The 19,282-nt window shown below is 38.7% G+C and overlaps 3 protein-coding genes across 3 annotated transcripts; 1 reads left to right on the forward strand and 2 right to left on the reverse strand.

Annotated features, from left to right (window-relative positions):
* Positions 1-395: 395 nt before the first annotated feature.
* LOC114736574 (probable protein S-acyltransferase 7) lies at positions 396-4,537 on the reverse strand. Its single transcript, XM_028924434.1, has 5 exons — positions 4,439-4,537; positions 3,044-3,226; positions 1,918-2,214; positions 1,202-1,435; positions 396-1,107 (listed from the first exon to the last, which is right to left on the reverse strand). Exons 1-5 carry the CDS (start codon positions 4,535-4,537, stop codon positions 583-585), a joined length of 1,338 nt encoding a protein of 445 aa, XP_028780267.1. The 3' UTR covers positions 396-582.
* Positions 4,538-10,403: 5,866 nt separating this feature from the next.
* Positions 10,404-14,977, reverse strand: LOC114736531 (uncharacterized). The gene is made up of 7 exons (XM_028924386.1): positions 14,541-14,977; positions 13,657-13,819; positions 13,052-13,252; positions 12,726-12,971; positions 11,651-11,798; positions 11,222-11,444; positions 10,404-11,105 (listed from the first exon to the last, which is right to left on the reverse strand). Exons 1-7 carry the CDS (start codon positions 14,878-14,880, stop codon positions 10,768-10,770), a joined length of 1,659 nt encoding a protein of 552 aa, XP_028780219.1. The 5' UTR covers positions 14,881-14,977; the 3' UTR covers positions 10,404-10,767.
* A 534-nt stretch (positions 14,978-15,511) lies between these two features.
* LOC114736551 (exocyst complex component EXO70B1-like) lies at positions 15,512-17,527 on the forward strand. Its single transcript, XM_028924404.1, has one exon. It carries the CDS (start codon positions 15,512-15,514, stop codon positions 17,525-17,527), a length of 2,016 nt encoding a protein of 671 aa, XP_028780237.1.
* Positions 17,528-19,282: the final 1,755 nt, after the last annotated feature.

Genomic DNA, 19,282 nt, shown 5'->3' on the forward strand with positions numbered 1-19,282 from the left:
ACTTATTCGTAAAACGAGACAATTTATTCCCAACTCATATATATAAAAATATTTTTAAAATTATAATTTAGTTTTCATTTAAACATTACTAAAAAAATTACACCAACAGGCATGATTTAAAAAGATTTTGTTACCGGCAACTCATTCCAAACTAACAAATACCAAAGACAGTATTTTGAAATTTGAAGTTAGATTCGATTCTGAAAATTGCATTTGCTGGAAAGGCCTTAGTTGTCTATCTCCATCCAAGTCCCCTATGCAACTCCAGCACTGCATTTCGGCAACTCAAAGCGTCCAGAGAAGCAAAAACAGGGGACGGGGTAGGTTTCAGAGTGCAAATTATAATTAATTGATAGGTGTGTAATACAAGACCAGGGCAAAATAAAAGCTCACTCTGGAAACAACACAACTTGTATCTATCTAAAAACACAAGGTGTAACACAACAATTACAATCCACCAGCAAATCCCCACAACCCCCCCCCCCCATTATATTGTACATACAAAGTACAACAATATTCCATGCATTGTTTTCTTGTTCATCGCCGCCCAATTAAATGCTATTTTATGTCCATTAACCACTGCTACGTACGGCGGTTTTGGTTCTCATTTGGAGCGCTGCTACTACCTCCACCCGCCCGGTTGGAATCCCCCACTCTGGCTGCCAAGGCAAGAACTTCAGGTGACATTTCCCAGCTTCCACTTTTTCTTCCCCAGCTCGATCGCCGGGGATGTACTCCACTGCGATCACTTGCTTCATCAGCTGTGGTTCTTAATTCAGCAGGCAAGTCACTCAAGTCACCATCTTTGATAGTCACACGTTCATTGTTTAACTGACCTTCACTATGATCCATTCCAGCTCCTATGTCCCCCCACACTGTTTTTCTCCCCATTTCTATGTCATGCACGGCCTTTCCCATACTTGGGCTCATAAAGCCTCCACCTGCTGACCGGGTTGGAAGCACTGGTTCCCTCATCACCTTTGCCCTGAAATCGTTCTTTGATGGGGGTATGGTGCTGCAGAATATCTCTGCGAAATTGTTAAACACTCCCTTGTTGTAAGGGTTGGCTCGTCGATCATATCTGTATCTGAAGTTCTCATAAGTAGTCTGCAAAGGATAAGGAAACATTTGTCAAGTACTTATCTGGGAAGCTAGATTACTTAAGAAGGATAGGTATTATATCTAAAGGGACAGTAACTACCTGATTTGTGCTTATCAGATACAAATGGAAGGCCGTAAGGCCACCAACGAACCACATAGATATGAAAGTGTAAACTATTAACACTATGGAGGCCGGGGTTTTGATCATTGCCTTCCAGATTGTTGTCTCCTCTGCCTCCATAATTCTTCTAATATAGACCCAGCAAAATGCAAAAACATATATACAAAGCAGTGTAGTTGAGAAGACAAACATGAAGAAGAACCGGTAGTTACGCTGCATGACAATTGCAAAATATAATCCATTAAGAAACGGATAACGGGGAAAAGGTGGAGGGCAGGCAATCCTAAACAAAATGAGAGAAGAACAGAAAACCATGGCCAAACTCTTTCCAATAAGGGAACTAAAGTAAGAAAGCCCTTAATGGAATGTGTTTTACAAAACCATGAGCTGAGAATTAATGATAATCAAAGAACAACTGTGCTTGTTGCTTATCTAGTCCATCACCCCAAAAAAAAAAAAAAAACCAATTTGGACAAAGTTCCGTGAATGTAAATAGCTCCAGAAGAAAGAAAATGCTTAAAATATGATAGATTCTCCGAAAGTTTTTTCAAATTCCCCAGTAGCCTAGGTCAACTTACGCGGTTGAATCATGAAACGTAAGATTTATAATGGAAGCAATTTTCCATATGACTGTTGAAAGATTCATTGAACACCTGTGAGTAGAAGAAAACTGAAAAATATTAGTGTCATCTTACCAGCCCAATACACTGCCCAACCCAGGGGCAGTGGTGATCAAATCGTTCTACACAGTTATTGCAGATTGAGCAGTGTGAGCACCGAGGAGGCCTGTAGAGCATGCAAGTATCACAATACTTGATTTTGACAACGATACCATTGACCTCAACTTCCTTCATGCGAGGCAACCGTAATTGAGGGGTTTGACCAGATCCAACATCTAGATTACCATCAAAACCTTCTGGCTCAGGAGGATGTGCATTTCGTGGAATTATACCAGGATCTCTACCAGATGTTAACAAGAGAAGAACCAAAACCTGAAAAGATCACAGAGCCAGCACAGAATTGCGAATGATATATCAGCGTTCATAGCACTGCCCAAAACCATCACCACCCAGAAAAAAGGTAAATTAGAGCCTTTTACATCTTTTCAAGACAATCACAAAACATAAACGAGGTAGCAACTAGAATTCAATGGCTGCGAATAAAACTTTTCCTGACATAGAGTATTTAGTTGAGAGTCCAGCACAAAAGAAAGAGTTAAAATTAAGTGCATCAAATTTCACCATTCAAATTAATCGATCAATTATTAAATTATACTTGCCACAATTGAATCCTTCCATTCAAAATTAAGTCACATTAAAGTTAGGTCTATATACTATCACTATCTAAAGCAGAAACAGTCGAGAGAATCTTTTTTTTTTTTTTGGGGGGGGGGGTTATCTTCACTTCTCCAACAAAACATGCAGTTAGATTCATTTCTGTCGTAAATTCTAACATTTCCCGGTTTCATAATGAACGAGTCAATAAGTTATAACAAAACATGCGATTAGATTCATATTTTTGTTTCAGGCACATCAAATGAGTCAATTCAAATCTCTCTACACATCCCAATGCCTAAAGTGACACTTGACTCAGAGAAGATAAACAGACACAAGAATCAACCATTGTAGAATTTAGCCGTTCGGTCATTGCAAGGAATCCAACAGCAGTAGATTCCAATAACACTTGGTTTCTTGCATAGATTTGAACATGCAATGAGTTCTAGAAAATGCTTCTTGCAATACAATATGATAATATGGAGACATAAATTGTGCATATATCTACTTGAGAGAGAGAGAGAGAGAGATAGGGATGGAGACCCACATAAACTGTGAATGAAACAGCTACGGCCATTATGGATATCCCCCAGTGATCAGAAAAGTCATCCATCAGTTTTCTTGCAACAAAGACGCAGAAAACCGCGACAGGAGCTACTATAAGGAAAACTGTCAGTGCCAGTGATCTTACATCTGGTCCAAATATGAATCTCCCTTGAAGAAAAAATTTCTGCAAGAAAATTCCCGTAGTTACAAAGTGGTTAGACCACATCAACATGTGTCAAACAACAATGCACCAAATATGACCACAAGTATTCTTTTCCTTTAATAAAATTGTGTGACAGTCAAATGATCAATTACGGCCAATCAAATTGAATTAACGTTCCAAGGTAAAGAAAGTGCTTTAATGACTTCAACGTCATGGGTCACTGCAATCAACAAGAGCCTGGCAAGAGAAAATCACTAGCTATTTTTCTGGTTCACAATTGAAACTTGTGGCCGGTGAATCTACTATGATTGTCAAAATCTCTTAAACACATTCAGCTTTTACGAAACTCAGTCCAGGTTCGAATGCGCAACTTCAAAACTCAGAAACTGGCGCAGAATCAGGGGCCATATTAACTCCATGGCTGTTGATGTATCTTATGGGAATGTTAATCTTCGGATATTTCATCGAAGAGAAAACGTGCCCCACAGCAAGAAGTTCTTTAGCATGATAGTTAGACATGCAACCGCAACGTGCAATGATCCGGTTTCCTAATCGTACAAGAGTATAATTAACCATATAAATCTAACAGATTAATAAACTAAAAGATCTTTGAAAGAATAAGGTAGGCTTCAGAGCTGCCTAACAGAAAGAGCAACCTCTAGTATCCTCATCAATAACCCAAGGTACCGTTATATGGGATCAGTCAAACCCATAAAGGTGGGATTAGGAAATACCACTTTCCCTCATGGTATTCTTCAATCCCACGGACATTCCCACGGACATGGATTTGACTAATCCCATATATCAAACAATCTCTTATACTAAACACTCTCTTAATAGATTTTCTCAATTGTAATTCCAATCCCAGTCCCACCAGACGTAACTAAGACTAAGACTAAGAGAAGCCCCAGAGTTCTGGGCAGAGATTTTCTTTCCTACTTCACACTTTTATTGACCCTCTGCAAAGTCTCTTTGACCATCCCTTTCCCGGGTGACATCCTTTATATCAAATAAAATTCCGGTACAAATATATAAACAAATATAATCACCAATGGAGGAGTAGCCTATGTCTTAGAGACATTACACGAGCTTGAATAATCAAAGAAAGAAAGAAACCGCGAGTCTATAACAAAATCATGACCAACTTCATAACCAATTGAAATAATCAAGACCAAAGGAGAAAAGAGGAATGAAAAGAATGCAGAAGAAATAAAATCCAGAACCAGGACTAACATTACTGCCTTTCCACGCCTGGTATACCCGCAAATCACTGGACCCCCCGGTGGATCCTGAAACCGGATCGGTCCGCTGGGGCGGAGGAACCACATACATATCTATCGTAAAGGGATAAAATTTAGTAGATCGCTTCCACTTCCAAACCTCCAACTAGCTTATAAAACCTGCAGGGCCAGAACCCAGCTCGCAGAAGAAACCGAAATACTAAAAATGAAAAAGGTTTGAGCTTTCAATGCTCTTCAAGGTTCAGAATTCATGGGCACGGACAAAAACCAGAACCCGACAAACTCTAAGGTTCCCGGCGAGCTCAACAGGTTGGAGTGGTTCGCCGACAAGGCGTGAGGGGTTGGAAAGGGTTTCTTTTGTCGCTGGTCATGAGGAGTGGAGGTGGAGGAAGCTTGCTTTTGGTTAATCTGTGGGGATTCTCTATTTCTCTTTACAGTATTACTGTCACTGTTGTGTCTGTCTGTGCTTTACAGCAGAGAGCACGTGACGTGGCCCGTCCTTATTGGAATAAACTGCTAAGCTCCCCCCGCTTTGATTAACGATTTAATTAACACAACCCCTTCCTCCTAGCCTTCTCTCTCCATCTCTCTCTTCCGGGATGTGACGTGGATAATGTATCAGGCCTCTCTTATTCCCTATCTCTAATGTGTATGTCTGTATGTGAAAGAGACGTTGTGATGGATATGGAGAATGAGAAATGGCCCCAGCCCCAAGCGAGAGTGCCTCTCTAATGTCTGGTTTCAAGTTAGACCGCTCATCGGTTAGCTCCTTCATTCACTATTCTCGATTACCCTTTTCCTGAGAATTAGCATGACAACGAAATTTCATTGGGTTTGCTCTGTTATTTGGTGTGCAAGGAGGAAAAAGAAAGGGGGAAAAAAAAGCAGAATATAGTAACTAAAAAGAAAAGTGCAGCGAAAAGCCTGCAAAGCCAAGTGAATTTGTTTATGAACTTTTTCGAGAGAGGATGGACCTCGTAATAACCTTTCTCTTTTGACATTTTTTAGTTTTGCTTTTGAGCAATGGCCCATTGATGTGCTGAGTAAAAATAAGTCGGGGGTTGGGAAAGAGATGATTTTGTCTGGGGATTAATCATGAGGGTCCAATTAAAAATTACTATAATTAGCTAGTGTCATGTAGAGTAGCATTAACAGATTGATAAAGCAAAACTAAGCAGCAATAATGATGACAGCGCAACGTCCACCGTCAATGGCAATTCGCATGATCAACGCACCTGCTGACTAAAGGTATGTTTGAATTCACGTTGAGCAAGACTGATTTCTAACATAACTGGTTTTATAATTAAAGTTAGAGTGAAAATTAGTTAGTATAATATGATTTATATTTGGATAGGTGTTTATAAAAAGTCAGTTGAAAAAGTTAAAAGTTGTTTGGATGATTAATAGAAAAGTTAGTTTAGTTGTAAAATGATTAAAAAGGATATGGACTTTATTGAATAATAGTATCTGAAATTTTATGTTTTTAATGTGATAATAGTTTTTAAAAATACTTAAAATTATTATGATAAAATATAAATAGTTTATTTGTGAAATTATAAAATAAAAATATTTGTTACGGAGAAAAATTTGAAAACACATTGTAGATAATTAATTAAATATACATAATAGACAAACATAAATATAAATTAAACTTTATTTGGTCTCTGATTAAAGTAAATAAAATCACATAACTAATTAGATTGTAAGCTTTACACAATTTTCTTATAAGTCAGTTAGAAAAGTTGATCTAAATTGCGTTGGATAAGTCAGTTAGAAAAGTTACTTTTTCCCATAAGTCAGTTAGAAAAGAAGCCACATCCAAATAATCTTCTGAGGGTGTGTTTGGATGAAACCAAACCATGGTTTGGAGAATAGCTTTTGGAAAATAGATTTTGGGAAGAATAGATTTTGTAAAAAAGTGATTCTGAGAAATAAGAGTGTTTGGATAGTTATTAAGAAGTACTTTTTACATATACAAATTACTAAAAAAAACATAAGTTAATATGATAATTATATAAAAGATAAATTTTATGATATATTTTAATTTGAAGGAATAAAATTGTTAATAATATATTTTTTACCAACATAATTAATAATACATAAGATAATGTGATTAATAAATAACTAATATGTGTATATATGTTTATAAGATATAAGGTTAAATATGTTTATAAAAAAATAATTGAGAAATGTTAAAGTCATATTATTGTTGAGATTTACTCTGACTGACACAATCATTTCTCCAATTTGAGCCAGAAGCAGAATGAATTCAATTCTCCTGAAACTATGGTTTTGGCCCAAACCATGGTTTCAGATTATTGGCCCAAAATTGATGCTGTTTGGGTGATATCTCACCAAAACCATGGTTTTGCCTCCCAAATCATGGTTTTGAGGGTCACCCAAACAGGCCCTGAGTCACAATAAACCACAAATCTCAATTTTACGCTTTTTTGTGTGCTTTTACCATGTGCAAATGGCAATCCAAACGAGGCCTAAATTGCTCCTTGCTTTGGAACTATAAAAGCCTCAAATGGCCCTCCCACCATCCGTCTCTATACTTATCATTAAGATTTATAAACGGAGTATTACATTACGTCTGGCCATTACATGAATTAAATGACATACTAGTATAAAATATTGTTATTCTTATAGGCAGACTACAAGTTAGCACAGGGTTATTAGAACGATGCTTTACTTTTCGTAGTTGCGAAGTCATAGTAAATAAACAGGTGGGGTGGTTTGGGCTCACTGGGGTCATGATTCATTGATCACCACGTGAGAAGCGATCCTTTGGTTTATTGAGAACGGGTACGGTGAGATATTCGCGTAATGTAGGAATACGCATAATACTTTTTCTTTGCTTAGCTAACAAGATTAAGTTAACCAACATTGTTTTTTTTTTATCTCCTTGTATCCATCCAGCCGCTCATAATTTATCTTGTACGCCGCTCGTTGCCCTTTCAATGCACGCAAGCGACGACGTCCTGGCCACTGAACGCAATCAAGAGATTAACATCTCAGATTTTTTTTACAACTGGAGCAGCGTATTTGGATTTTTTTTTTCATTAAATAATTGACCTGGTCATTTTTTTAATTGGAAAAGTAGTATACTCGTATGTGGTGTACGCGCAACAAAAAGTCTAATTAAGATAAAAGCACAATTTCTCATCTATATACAACTAGTGTTGCTTCTACGTATTAGATATATATAAATCAACTATGCTGTCACAGCTCTTGAATGGTATTGAAATATTATGTACACAGTACACACGAGGTATAATGACTTCAAATTCTTCAAATAAATCAGTAGAAATTGAATGCATTAAAGAAGATATGTGATTTTTATTCGCCTGCATTATGAGGATTTAATCATTAACCACGATTTATCCACACCCCACCTCATCACTCCAGCAGGTGGCTAGCAATGTAAACTTTCAACTCACCAATTGTTGGATGTTAATCCACTTAAAACCAGCTGCCTCATTATCAATTTGATACTACCTGGCGTATTCTTCTTAGTCTCCATATTCCACCCACTGCCCAGTCTCTGCAGCAGCTTGCTCCGCCTTCTGCCCCTTGTGGTTCCCTCGAGATATTATATTTTCAAGCCAGCACCAGATGACTCGAACCAGGCTGGTGCAGGGGTCTTATGGAATGCATATGGCCGCCAATTCAAGCACCATCCTCAAAGTTGTTGCCAAGAACTGACCTTACAGCAGTGGATCTGCAATGCTGGTGATTCTGTTTTGGTCTCTCATCAGGGGGCGTGACTGCAAACAAACATAACCAAACCAAGCTCTGGTTATAAGCGAACAAGTTATTTCCCTTAACATCATTCACATGCATTAGCTATCTTTGAGAAATTATTGAATTGTTATCCACTCGGGCCACAATGTTTATCGAAGGCCTTGCGTCCAGAAATAAGCTCCAATAACAGAATCATAACCTAAGGTTCCCGAATCTTGTAAGCTCAAAATCACACAGTTTTTTCGTGACAACCCTTATCCAATAATATGTCGGATGATTTTTAAGTCCGTGTATATGACTGGCTGGTTTGATTGTTGTACAGATGATATAACGCTTTGCAGTATCAGAATCTATTTTAACTCTTGTATAGTGAATATTCCGATCAAGCGTTGCATCATGAAGCCTAAGCTCTGCACAAGTATCATAATCAAACCACCACGATCACTATATGTGAGTATGGAACAGAACAATTTAACAGGGCCAAATCCAGTTGCTTGTATGCTATGTTGCATCGCATTTTCGCTAAAATGAAATTCAAAGCAGAGAGAAAGGACAACTCATTTTATTTACATTCCCTTAGCAGGCAATTCGTGAACTTCCCCTTTAAGTGAGGGATGATATTAGGAAGTCACTGGACTTAAAAACGGATAAGAAATAAGCATTCACTCAACTGGATTATGGAATACTAAATCCTTATCTCGCATTAGTCTTATTCTCTTTAATAGTCTTAAGACGCTCGATCACGCGGCTAAGTGCCTCTGTACTTGAGCCCAAAACGCCAAACTTATTAAAAAATAACTAGTTTCGAAAGAAGCATTCTTGTTGGTTTAGGGATTTTGTGACAGTCTCAGTTCGGAAGGACATGAGCAAAGAAAAGAACGTGTTGTCATATAGAGGAAATAACCCAAATACCACAGCACATATATTCTCTGTTTTCTTTATATACTAGCAGCTCGAAAGAACGAGACGGAACTGATTGAGTCTTGGAATAAAATAAAAATTAAATGATAGCTCGTCGAAAACCTTATATACAACATCACAACGGGCTCAGCATAACCAAGTGCGATCAAAACAATAGGGAAGAACGAATGGGAAAACAGACCACTCTTGGCACAAGAAAATATTGAAAGAGATTGAGTCTGAGAAAGCATGAGGGGCAACTATCACCTGAAATTCTTCACTGCGTATGATCGGTTCAGAACTGCGTTGCCTATCACCATCACTTTCCTTCTCGCGGGTCCTTCGCCTCCGCCACGCTAAACACGAGAAAGAATGCATGATCGACAATTCCTATTAGTAACGGAAGTAACAATTGTTTCTTGTTTGTGTAGTCCCCTGCGAAAGAGCTCTACTATTATGAAAAACAAAGAATGGAGGCGTCTGGCGCGCTCGCGCGAGAACTTCAACCGGCGCCCTTGCCATGGAACAACGCAGGAAGCTGGCGTCAACGGAATTTTCAACGTGATTGATTGCACTTTTGTAAAGAATTAAATTAAATATTTGTTTTTAAGCGAAACGATCAATCAGAAGTTAGTGCATAAAACGTCTAATCAATTTTACGTTTTCTTAATTGAATTAGCGTTATCCTTTAAATTTTGAATTTTATTTGATGTTCATTTGTTGAGATTGTAATAATTGGCAGGAGTTTAATTTACAGCCCTCATGAAAAAAACTATAGACATGGGATTTGACAATTTAAGAAGTGGTCCTAAATCCTAAACAGCATCTTTGACCGTGGGGAGGATTCCTTGCGAGTCCCATCATTTTCTGCATTTTGGGTTTTGGACTATGGTCATCCTGGCCAATGACCTAAGCTTACTTGGAACATGATATGTTCCAAGATGGCCAGACAGAGATGCGATTCTAAGGATATAACAGAAAAGGACGTGAATTTGTCATACTAGGCGGTAGGCAGGCAACTCACAGAAACTAGTCCTTCCTGGAAAGAATACTCAGATTTTTTTTTTTTTTGGAAAAAAAACACTCCCAAAGAAATCATAACATAAATTAAATATTTAATATGGCCAGCGTGTAAACTGTAAAGTTCGCCAATTTATCAGGCCATAAAAATGCGCATGCCTAGTAAAGGCGGTTAATGAAAAAGTATAACAAATGAAGAGTGATTTGCGAAAATGAAAGCGAAAGAAACACCAGAAATTCAAGAAAAATATCAATGAAACTAAACTGAATGAAAAAACTACTCGTATAAATTTAACAAGTCCAAGTCAAAAAGCTAAATAATACTGTAATAGCAAATATACACATCTTCACTGAATTCCATAAATCTGAGAGGTACAAAATAATAATGAACCAAAAAAAAAAAAAGGTCCTAACATGTTCTCTGTATACATAACTACATAGCTGGCTCCTTCCCTTCTGACGAATCCACCAGTGGAAAGTGCTTTAATTCTTGTTTTTTTAAATGATATTTTTCCATGCCCTTGGTATTTAATAAAATTGGCAGGAAGTGAACTAAGAAAACTTCAATGCAGAACATGAAGAGATATCTAACGCCATCGCACTAATTATTACGATCATTCGAAAACGAATACAATGAATTGTGATTCGCAAAGACTAGAGTTTGATAGGGACGGTTTTCACAACAGATTTCCTTGAATTACAGTGAGTCTGAAGAGAATCATTGTCGACTGTGCCCAAAGCAGACACCTGCATGCCGTAGGAAGCCAGACGATTAACATCCCGCGGAATGGGAGATTGCCAAAGGCCATCCCACCAAGCTGGAGGGATAAGTGGCGTAAATGCGCATTGATGGGTTTGGTTATGACAGCTCAACGGCCCCGCGTATCTGTTCCATACATGGCCCCAACCAATTTGGTTCTTTAGACCCTCACTTAACAAGTTACTTTGAAAACTGCTCAGAAATGAAAAGCTTGAGCTAGCAGAGTTATTTCCTGGAGCAGACCATTTTCAAATGCTTCAGCAGTATGTTTAAAAATGATAAAACAATATTGTGGAGCTGTATTGGTACTTAAACATAAGTAGGAAGAATCAGGAAGTGGAGGTATACCCAGATTGGATGCTGCGGCCAGTGCAGCAATTAACTGAGCATAGGTAGTCCCAACACGCCTGTGAGCTCCAGAAACAACAGCATGTCTTGCACGAGATGCAAGGAAAAAATCCACAAAAGCAACCCATCTGGGTGCAGGACCCCAATCCTTCACCCTAAAATCTAGACGGGACATTCCTTTAAATACATCTCCTCTGTAATTTTCATAATCAAATCGTAGGACCTGAGAAAAGCACATGTACCATTGTTAAGTGCACACAAGTTTCACATTCATAGACGGTGGCATCGCTTATCATGTTTGGGAAGTAGACTACAAGAAAAATTATGAAAAAAGATGGCATAATCCGATTTGAAAGTCAAGCGAAGTAATTTCATCACACACTGGTATTTACATATGACATAACGCCAAATAAAATAATGAAAACTCACCTCTGCAAACTCGCTTATGTTGGGCATCATACTTTTAACAAGAGAAGGTGTATCTGACACCAGAACCACCTTTGGTCTTGATGTAAGGTTCTGACTCTCTATGGCTTTTTTAATGCAGCGCAGTGCCGCCTGTACAGCTCTTACGGACCTGTCCAGGAGACCACAAAACCACCATCATTCAGTTAAAGCAATATCCTACGAGAAGGTTGAGATGTTCAATTATGTCAGCTCTGCCAGTGTATATTCTATTACTCTGAAGAATATGAAAAGAGTACATATGGATCTGGTTTGTTGACAAGGAATCGCCTTCAAAGTAAAACAGCGAACTATTATCTCCAAAGAAACAAGAAGGACGCTCAATTTCTTTGAACCCAAGTTGGCCTTCTAAAGATGTCCTCTGTCAATATCTCCCTTACAAAACTGACACAAAATGAGTGCCCGGGCTTTTAATTTTGGAAGCAAGACATCAACAGAGGAGAAGCAAAAAAGAGTCCTATCCTAAAGTAAATAAGAGTGTTATTGTTTCCAAACTAGAGCAGCATGTAACGCCTATATCAAGAGAGGAACTGTATCAAGTCTACAAATTTGCAGCAAGTCATTTTCTTTAATCCAATTAATTCACATTGTCCAAACGAAAGATTTAAAGGAGCTCTGGACTTCCGAAGAAATAGGTTAATGAATATTGATGCAAAAATGACATTTGTGATCATTTTGCAAATATATGTATCATATTTAATTCATTAAGAGTGACAGGTTAGAATAGATGGCCACAAGAAAAAAGGTTCAAAATAAGGCTTTTAATCAACATAAAATTTTAGAAACATATTTCCTGCATGGACATCATGTTGTTCATTTCATTCTCTGGTGCAACTTTCAAATAAATTTTGTATTTTTTTTTTCCTTCTTCCTAAGGCTGACGTCAAGCTCTTCCGCTGTTATTGGAAGTTGAGACAGTCAAGAACATATTAAGAAACACAACTATGACCACGTCAACAAAGAGGCACCACAAACCTCAGACATCAATCAAGCATGATAGCCCGCTCAGTGATATTGGGAAGGTAAGTACTCAAATTACCTATTCATAAGCATTCGCATATGTAATGAGATATCAGGGTCCTCTCTACCATCAATAACCCAATTGACAGCTTCCTGCACTTCTTTTGTAGGGGATATGAGAACTCTCATGAGCTCCCCAAATACATTAGGGCGAGTTTCTGGCACTTTTGGATCACCAAACAAATCAAAAGCAGCCATTCTCATCTGAGAGTGTATATTCTTCAAGAAAAATTGAGCTGCTACAGCATCTGTAGTTCCTTGAAACCTATACAAAAATAAGGCCGATTGTTCTTCAATAATGCTTGAAAATTGCACAACTGATAAGTAAAAACAAATTTAATGTACCATATGATAGGTTGCTCCCATTCCTTCCAATTGCTACACAGAACATTAGTTTCCCGAGGTTTTTCAAAATCATCAACCCTCATAACCAGTTGCCTTCCATATTTGCTTTCACATCCATGGCTTCTCCACAAATGCTTGATTTCATTCATGGTAAAGGTGAAGTTGGAATAAGAAATGCAATCCCCAAAAGGATATTTACCTCTGAAAGGAACAAGAAACGTCGTAATGAGATGATGATAAAAAAAAAACCTAAACCAATCATTCATATTGACGGTTGATTCCAATATGTTATTTTAAAAGGCTGGAGTAGTTTCGCAAATCCATTAATGGCAGACTCACACGGTTCTCACGTCTAGTGGCATAAACAATCTATTTAAACTGATAAAAGTCGCGAAACTGCATGAACATAAATTGGTATTTGAAATTGCTCAATGCACCTGGGACCAGAGTCCAGATACTGCTAAAAAAGAACACATGAGTTATAGTAAATGAATTACGCATACCCTAAAGGGAACAGTTTGTTATAAATTAAAAATTCAGATGTCAACGGGAGTAAAAGCTATTTCTCAAATGAAAAAGAAAGGCTTGAGAAAGAACCAATATGCCTGGTTTGGCCAATGATCAAGGACCGGTTTAACATCACACTCAGTGCTGCGGCAGTTAAGACCTTGTACATTTCATTCCCAAAACCTGCCTCAGCAGTTTTACCCAGAACAAAGCCATGACCACAGAACTTCTCCGAGGGGAGATCCCTGACTCTTGAAGCGCCTGAAACATAATTAATCTTTATCACTATTCAATTAAGAATTGCTCTTTGCAAGCATTCCTATCATTATAATTATAATAATAGCTACAATGGTATACAGTGGTCGAATTTAGTATTGATCACCTTATCCAGTGGATAAAAAAGACAGTGACACAAGTACAAAGTAATAGTCTCAGTTGAATGTATACGTAAGTTGAACCTAACGTCTAAAAATCACAAGTAAAGAAACAGGACGTAACAGAGATATCCATTATTTGTCTCAAATTACGAATGGTGCTCATTCTAAGGATGTCACTGCTGCTAGCAGAACAATATTTACTAATGAAATTGTAAGCATCAGGAGAACTTGAGAATACACCACGCACAATATGGAGGAAAAAATGTAGATGATCCCCAGTTTAAAAACAAAAAAAACAAAAAAACAAAAGAACTATGATCCCAGTTAATGTCTGTAGTTATGTCGCAAGCTTTCTTCGGCACGCTTTTAAAGAGAAGAAAATCTGACACCGCCACCGACAAGCAATGGATTGATTGATTGGGTAAAGCTTATTCACATTCAATACAACATCTCTCAAAAAAAATTGAAAATTAACTGTTATTGGTCAAACAGATCATTGTCTCATAATCTCATCCCACCCAAAATTATTGTGCAGATAACCGACATGGAAAGAGGTAAACCCAATGGTAAAACATGAAGAGAGGCAAACAAGGAAGCAAGAGTACCATTCATAACGAAATGGTTTTCAATCATTGTTCTCACTCTCAGGCTTTCGCTCCAAAAACTTCTTCTGTAATCGTTGCCCATCTCTTCCACCGTTGCACATGGGGCTACTCCACTGTTCCCCAGCTTTCTACCACCACCATCTAAACTCGAGCTATCCGAATCTTCGAGGTCGGAATCTCCAGGAAATCCATCCACGCGAATCGGAGGATCCAACGGCCTAAGAGCAAGCATGAAGAGCCCGAAGCCAGCCAGTATCGCAAATAATAAAAGAACTGGTTGCAGGAACGATCTTCTCCTTCTAGCTCCATGCCTCATTTTCTCTCTGTCTCTCTCCTTCATCCCCTATCACCAACCCTTTCCAGCTCAAAGCGCTCTGAGGTCAGCTTCCTTCCTCTTCCAGTGGATCTGAAGGCAATGATGATGATTCGGAGTGAGTAAAAATTGTCGGGTTTCGAGTATGAACCGACACTATATCGTTATAACCCGGACCCATTCATGGGTGGCGCGCATTACGCACCGCCGCTGACCACTAGGGCAATTATGTAATTATAATTATTCTATTTAGGAAAGAAAAAAACGCTATCTTAGATAGTGGGAAGCAAAAAGCAACATTTTCCCTTCCAAATGAGTAAATAACCGCAAAAAATATGAGTTGGTAGGGAAAGTCAACAGTCAACGCTTCTGAAACAAGAAAAGATTATCGTCTCTCGCTGGAGCCTCCGCAGAAGATTCTGTCCGTTCGATTCCATCGTCCCGTATTTCGCGCTTTGTTTTCTCACGCAAATGCACCGTATCAATGATCAACGACCGTTTCAATCTAGTGCTTCCTAAAAAAAAATGAAAATAAAAAAGCAGCGAGAATTGAACAAAATGAACGGATAATTCTCCTTCGTCTTCGCGCTTGTCATTTTGAAGCGCTCTTTCTTTTCGTTTTTCTTCAGAGAGACGAATCATATTTGCCACAACCATAATGGAGAAAAAGCTTAGTGAAAATTCTGATAAAGACGAGGAAAACAACGCCGGCGACACTCCTCATCATGCATCATCATCGGAACCAGGAAATCCCGATGATGCCATTGCCAAACACGATGATCATGCCAAGGCAGATTCCGCTGCAGAGGGAGAGGCCACAGATGAGGTTTCCAAGTGTCCTCTCACCCTCGGCAAGCTTTCGGCAGACGTCGATTCATGGATTGTTGAGACTATGCTGCACCAGAAAGCAGATATCACAGAGATCCCTGATTGCGTTGACAAGTTCTTGGATCTCGTTGAGGAAAATATCGTCACGTACGATGCGGGAGAAGGCAGGCCGAAATGGGGCGAGGTTCCGGAGCAAGATTCTTCGTTCCTGGAATCTGTGAACCGGATTACAAAGCTCTCCAAGGTGCTGAGTCAATCTCAATGTTCCTCGCAGCATATCAACGAACGAAGAGATTCGTTGGCCAACCGTATCGGGGTCATGCGTCAGGGGGCCATGTCGTATTTGGAGGAGGTGTTCCGGATGCTCATGGAAGAATATCGAAATCAATATAAAGGCGAATACGAGTTGAGTGGTTACGATCCGAAAGGGGAACAGGTAGAACATGACAGTTCCGCACCGCCGGACTCTGAGCATTCTGATTTTCCGGGTTATTCTGAGGAAACCATAACCAGCTTGAACAGGATAGCCGGGGAGATGATATCCTCTGGATATGAATCCGAATGTTGCCAAGTCTATATTATTTCGAGGAGGAATGCATTCGAAGAGAGGCTGCATAAGTTAGGGTTCGAGAAAATCAGCATTGACGACATTCAGAAACTGCCATGGGAATCATTAGAGAAAGAGATCCCGACGTGGATTACAACCTTCAAGGAATGCGCCTGTAGTTACTTCCCCGGCGAACTGAAGCTCGTGGAATCTGTGTTCAAAGAGCACCCATCGATAGGGGCGGGCCTCTACAGCAACCTAACTCGCGGCGTCGTCATACTGCTTCTCAATTTCGCCGAAGGAGTGGCCATGACGAAGCGCTCCGCCGAGAAGCTATTCAAATTCCTCGACATGTGCGAGACCTTGGGGTTGGTGATTTCCGCGTTGAACCGTCTACTCACGGATGAACGTGGGGGTGAGCTCAAGGCCGAAACGGCGTCGGCGAGAAACAGACTCGGAGAGGCTGCGATAAGCATATTCTGTGATCTGGAGAATTCAATCAAAGCGGAAGCGGGAAAAACTGCGGTTCCCGGCGGAGCGGTTCACCCACTGACTCGCTACGTCATGAACTATCTCCCGTACGCTTGCGAGTACAAGGACACTTTAGAGCAGGTTTTCAAGGAGCACGCAAAGCTTCAGGGCGCTGCCTCGGCTAGTGGATCACACCACCAACATCAGGAAAATGATCGAGGCGAAGGGAAGGAGGAGTCGCCGTTCGCGGATCAGGTGATGAGGGTGATGGAATTGTTGGACGCGAGTCTGGAAGGGAAGGCGAAGCTGTACAAGGACGTGTCACTGGGTTGCATCTTCATGATGAACAACGGGAGGTACATACTGCAGAAGATCAAAGGGTCGTCGGAGATATACCAACTGTTGGGGAACACATGGTGTCGGAAGAAGTCATCGGATCTCAGGGCGCAACATAAGAACTACCAAAGGGAATCATGGAGTAAGATATTGCGTTGTCTGAACCCTGAAGGGTTGACTGTGAGCGGAAAAGTGCAGAAGCCATTGCTGAAGGAGAGGTTCAAAAGTTTCAATGCCATGTTCGATGAAATACAAAAGACGCAGAGCTCGTGGATTGTGAACGACGAACAACTTCAGTCAGAGCTGAGGGTTTCGATAGCGGGACTGGTCATTCCGGCGTACAGAGCGTTTGTGGGGAGGTTTTCTCAGAATTTGACCGCAGGGAGACAAACAGAGAAGTACATAAAGTACCAGCCTGAGGATATAGAGGCTCACATCGAAAACCTTTTTGCTGGGAACCCCCAGTTCATGTCTAAAAGGAAGCTAGTGTAATATAAATTATACATCCACACGTATAATTAATTTATACAGAAAAGAAAGAGACAGAGGTGAAGGAGAAGATAGGCATGTATGCATGTGTGTGATCGGTCCATGGAAAGGTCCTGGACTCGATCGTAACAGCTAGGATGAGTCTGTGGTTTGGGAAGCAACGGCCAGTTATTTCCGGAACACAAGTTATCTGCAGGTTTGTTTCTGTAAACCTAGTTTTGAATTTCTGGGGAGGGTCCCAAGTATGTACCCGATTTTTTATTTCTTGCCAACTGTATTCAGAGTTTATTTTAAGCACTGTTATTACAGAAAATAAAAATTTCTAAAAATGAAGACCATCCCCGATGCCGTCACTGTTTCGATTTCTTAAATTTTCAATGAGAGTAACTCGTCCTATTTCCCTCATTAATATAAGAATTAATTTAATATTTAATTTGGTTTTAAATATAACATCTTAATCTATTTTATTTTTTATATTTATCAATTTTTTTAAAATAATCCTTATAATAATTGTACATGTTAAAGATTTAATCAAGTGGTAATTCTAACTAATACATATAACTAACAAAAGTATTTTACGAAAAATAACACCTATTTATTACAAACAACAACTAACTTAACTAATTTTTTTTTAATATACTCAAATTAGTCAACTAACTTTTATATTAGAGATCAGGTAGTATGAGATTGTCTTTTCTGCTTTTTGGTAATTTGGAGTATAATTACTTGCAAAATATGCCCAGCGGACATTACATGTGAGTTTTGGAGAAGCTATACCGTACATTTAGTCTTATTCTTCTATTAATCATCTAGTCAGTTCATTAAACTTAAGTCACATTATACTAAACAACTCTTACACTTAATTTTACAAAAAGTCACGTCTGTCACCAATTAATCCATGTTTCTTAGGCATTGCGAAAGGTGCAATTTTTTTTCTTCAACCCAATCGCAAAAGGATGCAGAGAATTAAAGCATAGCAAAAGTTGCAGTGGACATTCAGGCCGAGCTCTTACGGTCTCGCGAAGTCGCATGCAAGCCGGTGTTAATAACTTGACAGAATGCCTGTTTTACAAGCCATCCTCTCGCCATCGCAAAACTGGTTAATTTTACAAGCGATAGATGTTGCCGTGTGCGTATGTGCGCCCAGTTAGAGCTTTAGCCCCTTCCCTTTGAAATGTCAGCTTTGTAGGTAGGCAATTTAGAGCAAAATATGTACCCCATCCGGTATTAAATACTCCTCCTATCTTTAATATAAAATTTAATTATTAAGTTGATTTTGATCAAAATATAAGATATATTTTTTATATTTATCGATTTTTTTTAAACTACTATTATTGATACTTTCTCAACTATGATCAAGTGAGAAATGACAATGAAGGATATTAAGAAAGATGATTATAGTATTTTAAAAAAATCATATTTTTTATAATTAATCAACTTACCTAACTTTTTTAATCTAATCAAATTGATTAAGGGTGTGTTTGGATGAAACCAAACCGTGGTTTGGAAAAGTGATTCTGGAGAATAGATTCTGGAAATAATAGATTTTATGAAAAAGTGATTTTGAGAAGTGAGAGTGTTTGGATAGTTGTTATCAGAAGCACTTTTTATATATACAAATTACTAAAAAAAAGAAATAAGTTAATATGATAATTACAGAAAAAATAGATTTTATGATATATTTTAATTTAGAGGAATAAAATTGTTAATAATATATTTTTTATTAACATAATTAATAATACATAAGATAATATAATT

This window comes from Neltuma alba, unplaced genomic scaffold, assembly GCF_004799145.2.
Source record: "Neltuma alba isolate B1F8T4 unplaced genomic scaffold, ASM479914v2 tig00013343_pilon, whole genome shotgun sequence".
Classification (NCBI taxonomy): Eukaryota; Viridiplantae; Streptophyta; class Magnoliopsida; order Fabales; family Fabaceae; genus Neltuma; species Neltuma alba.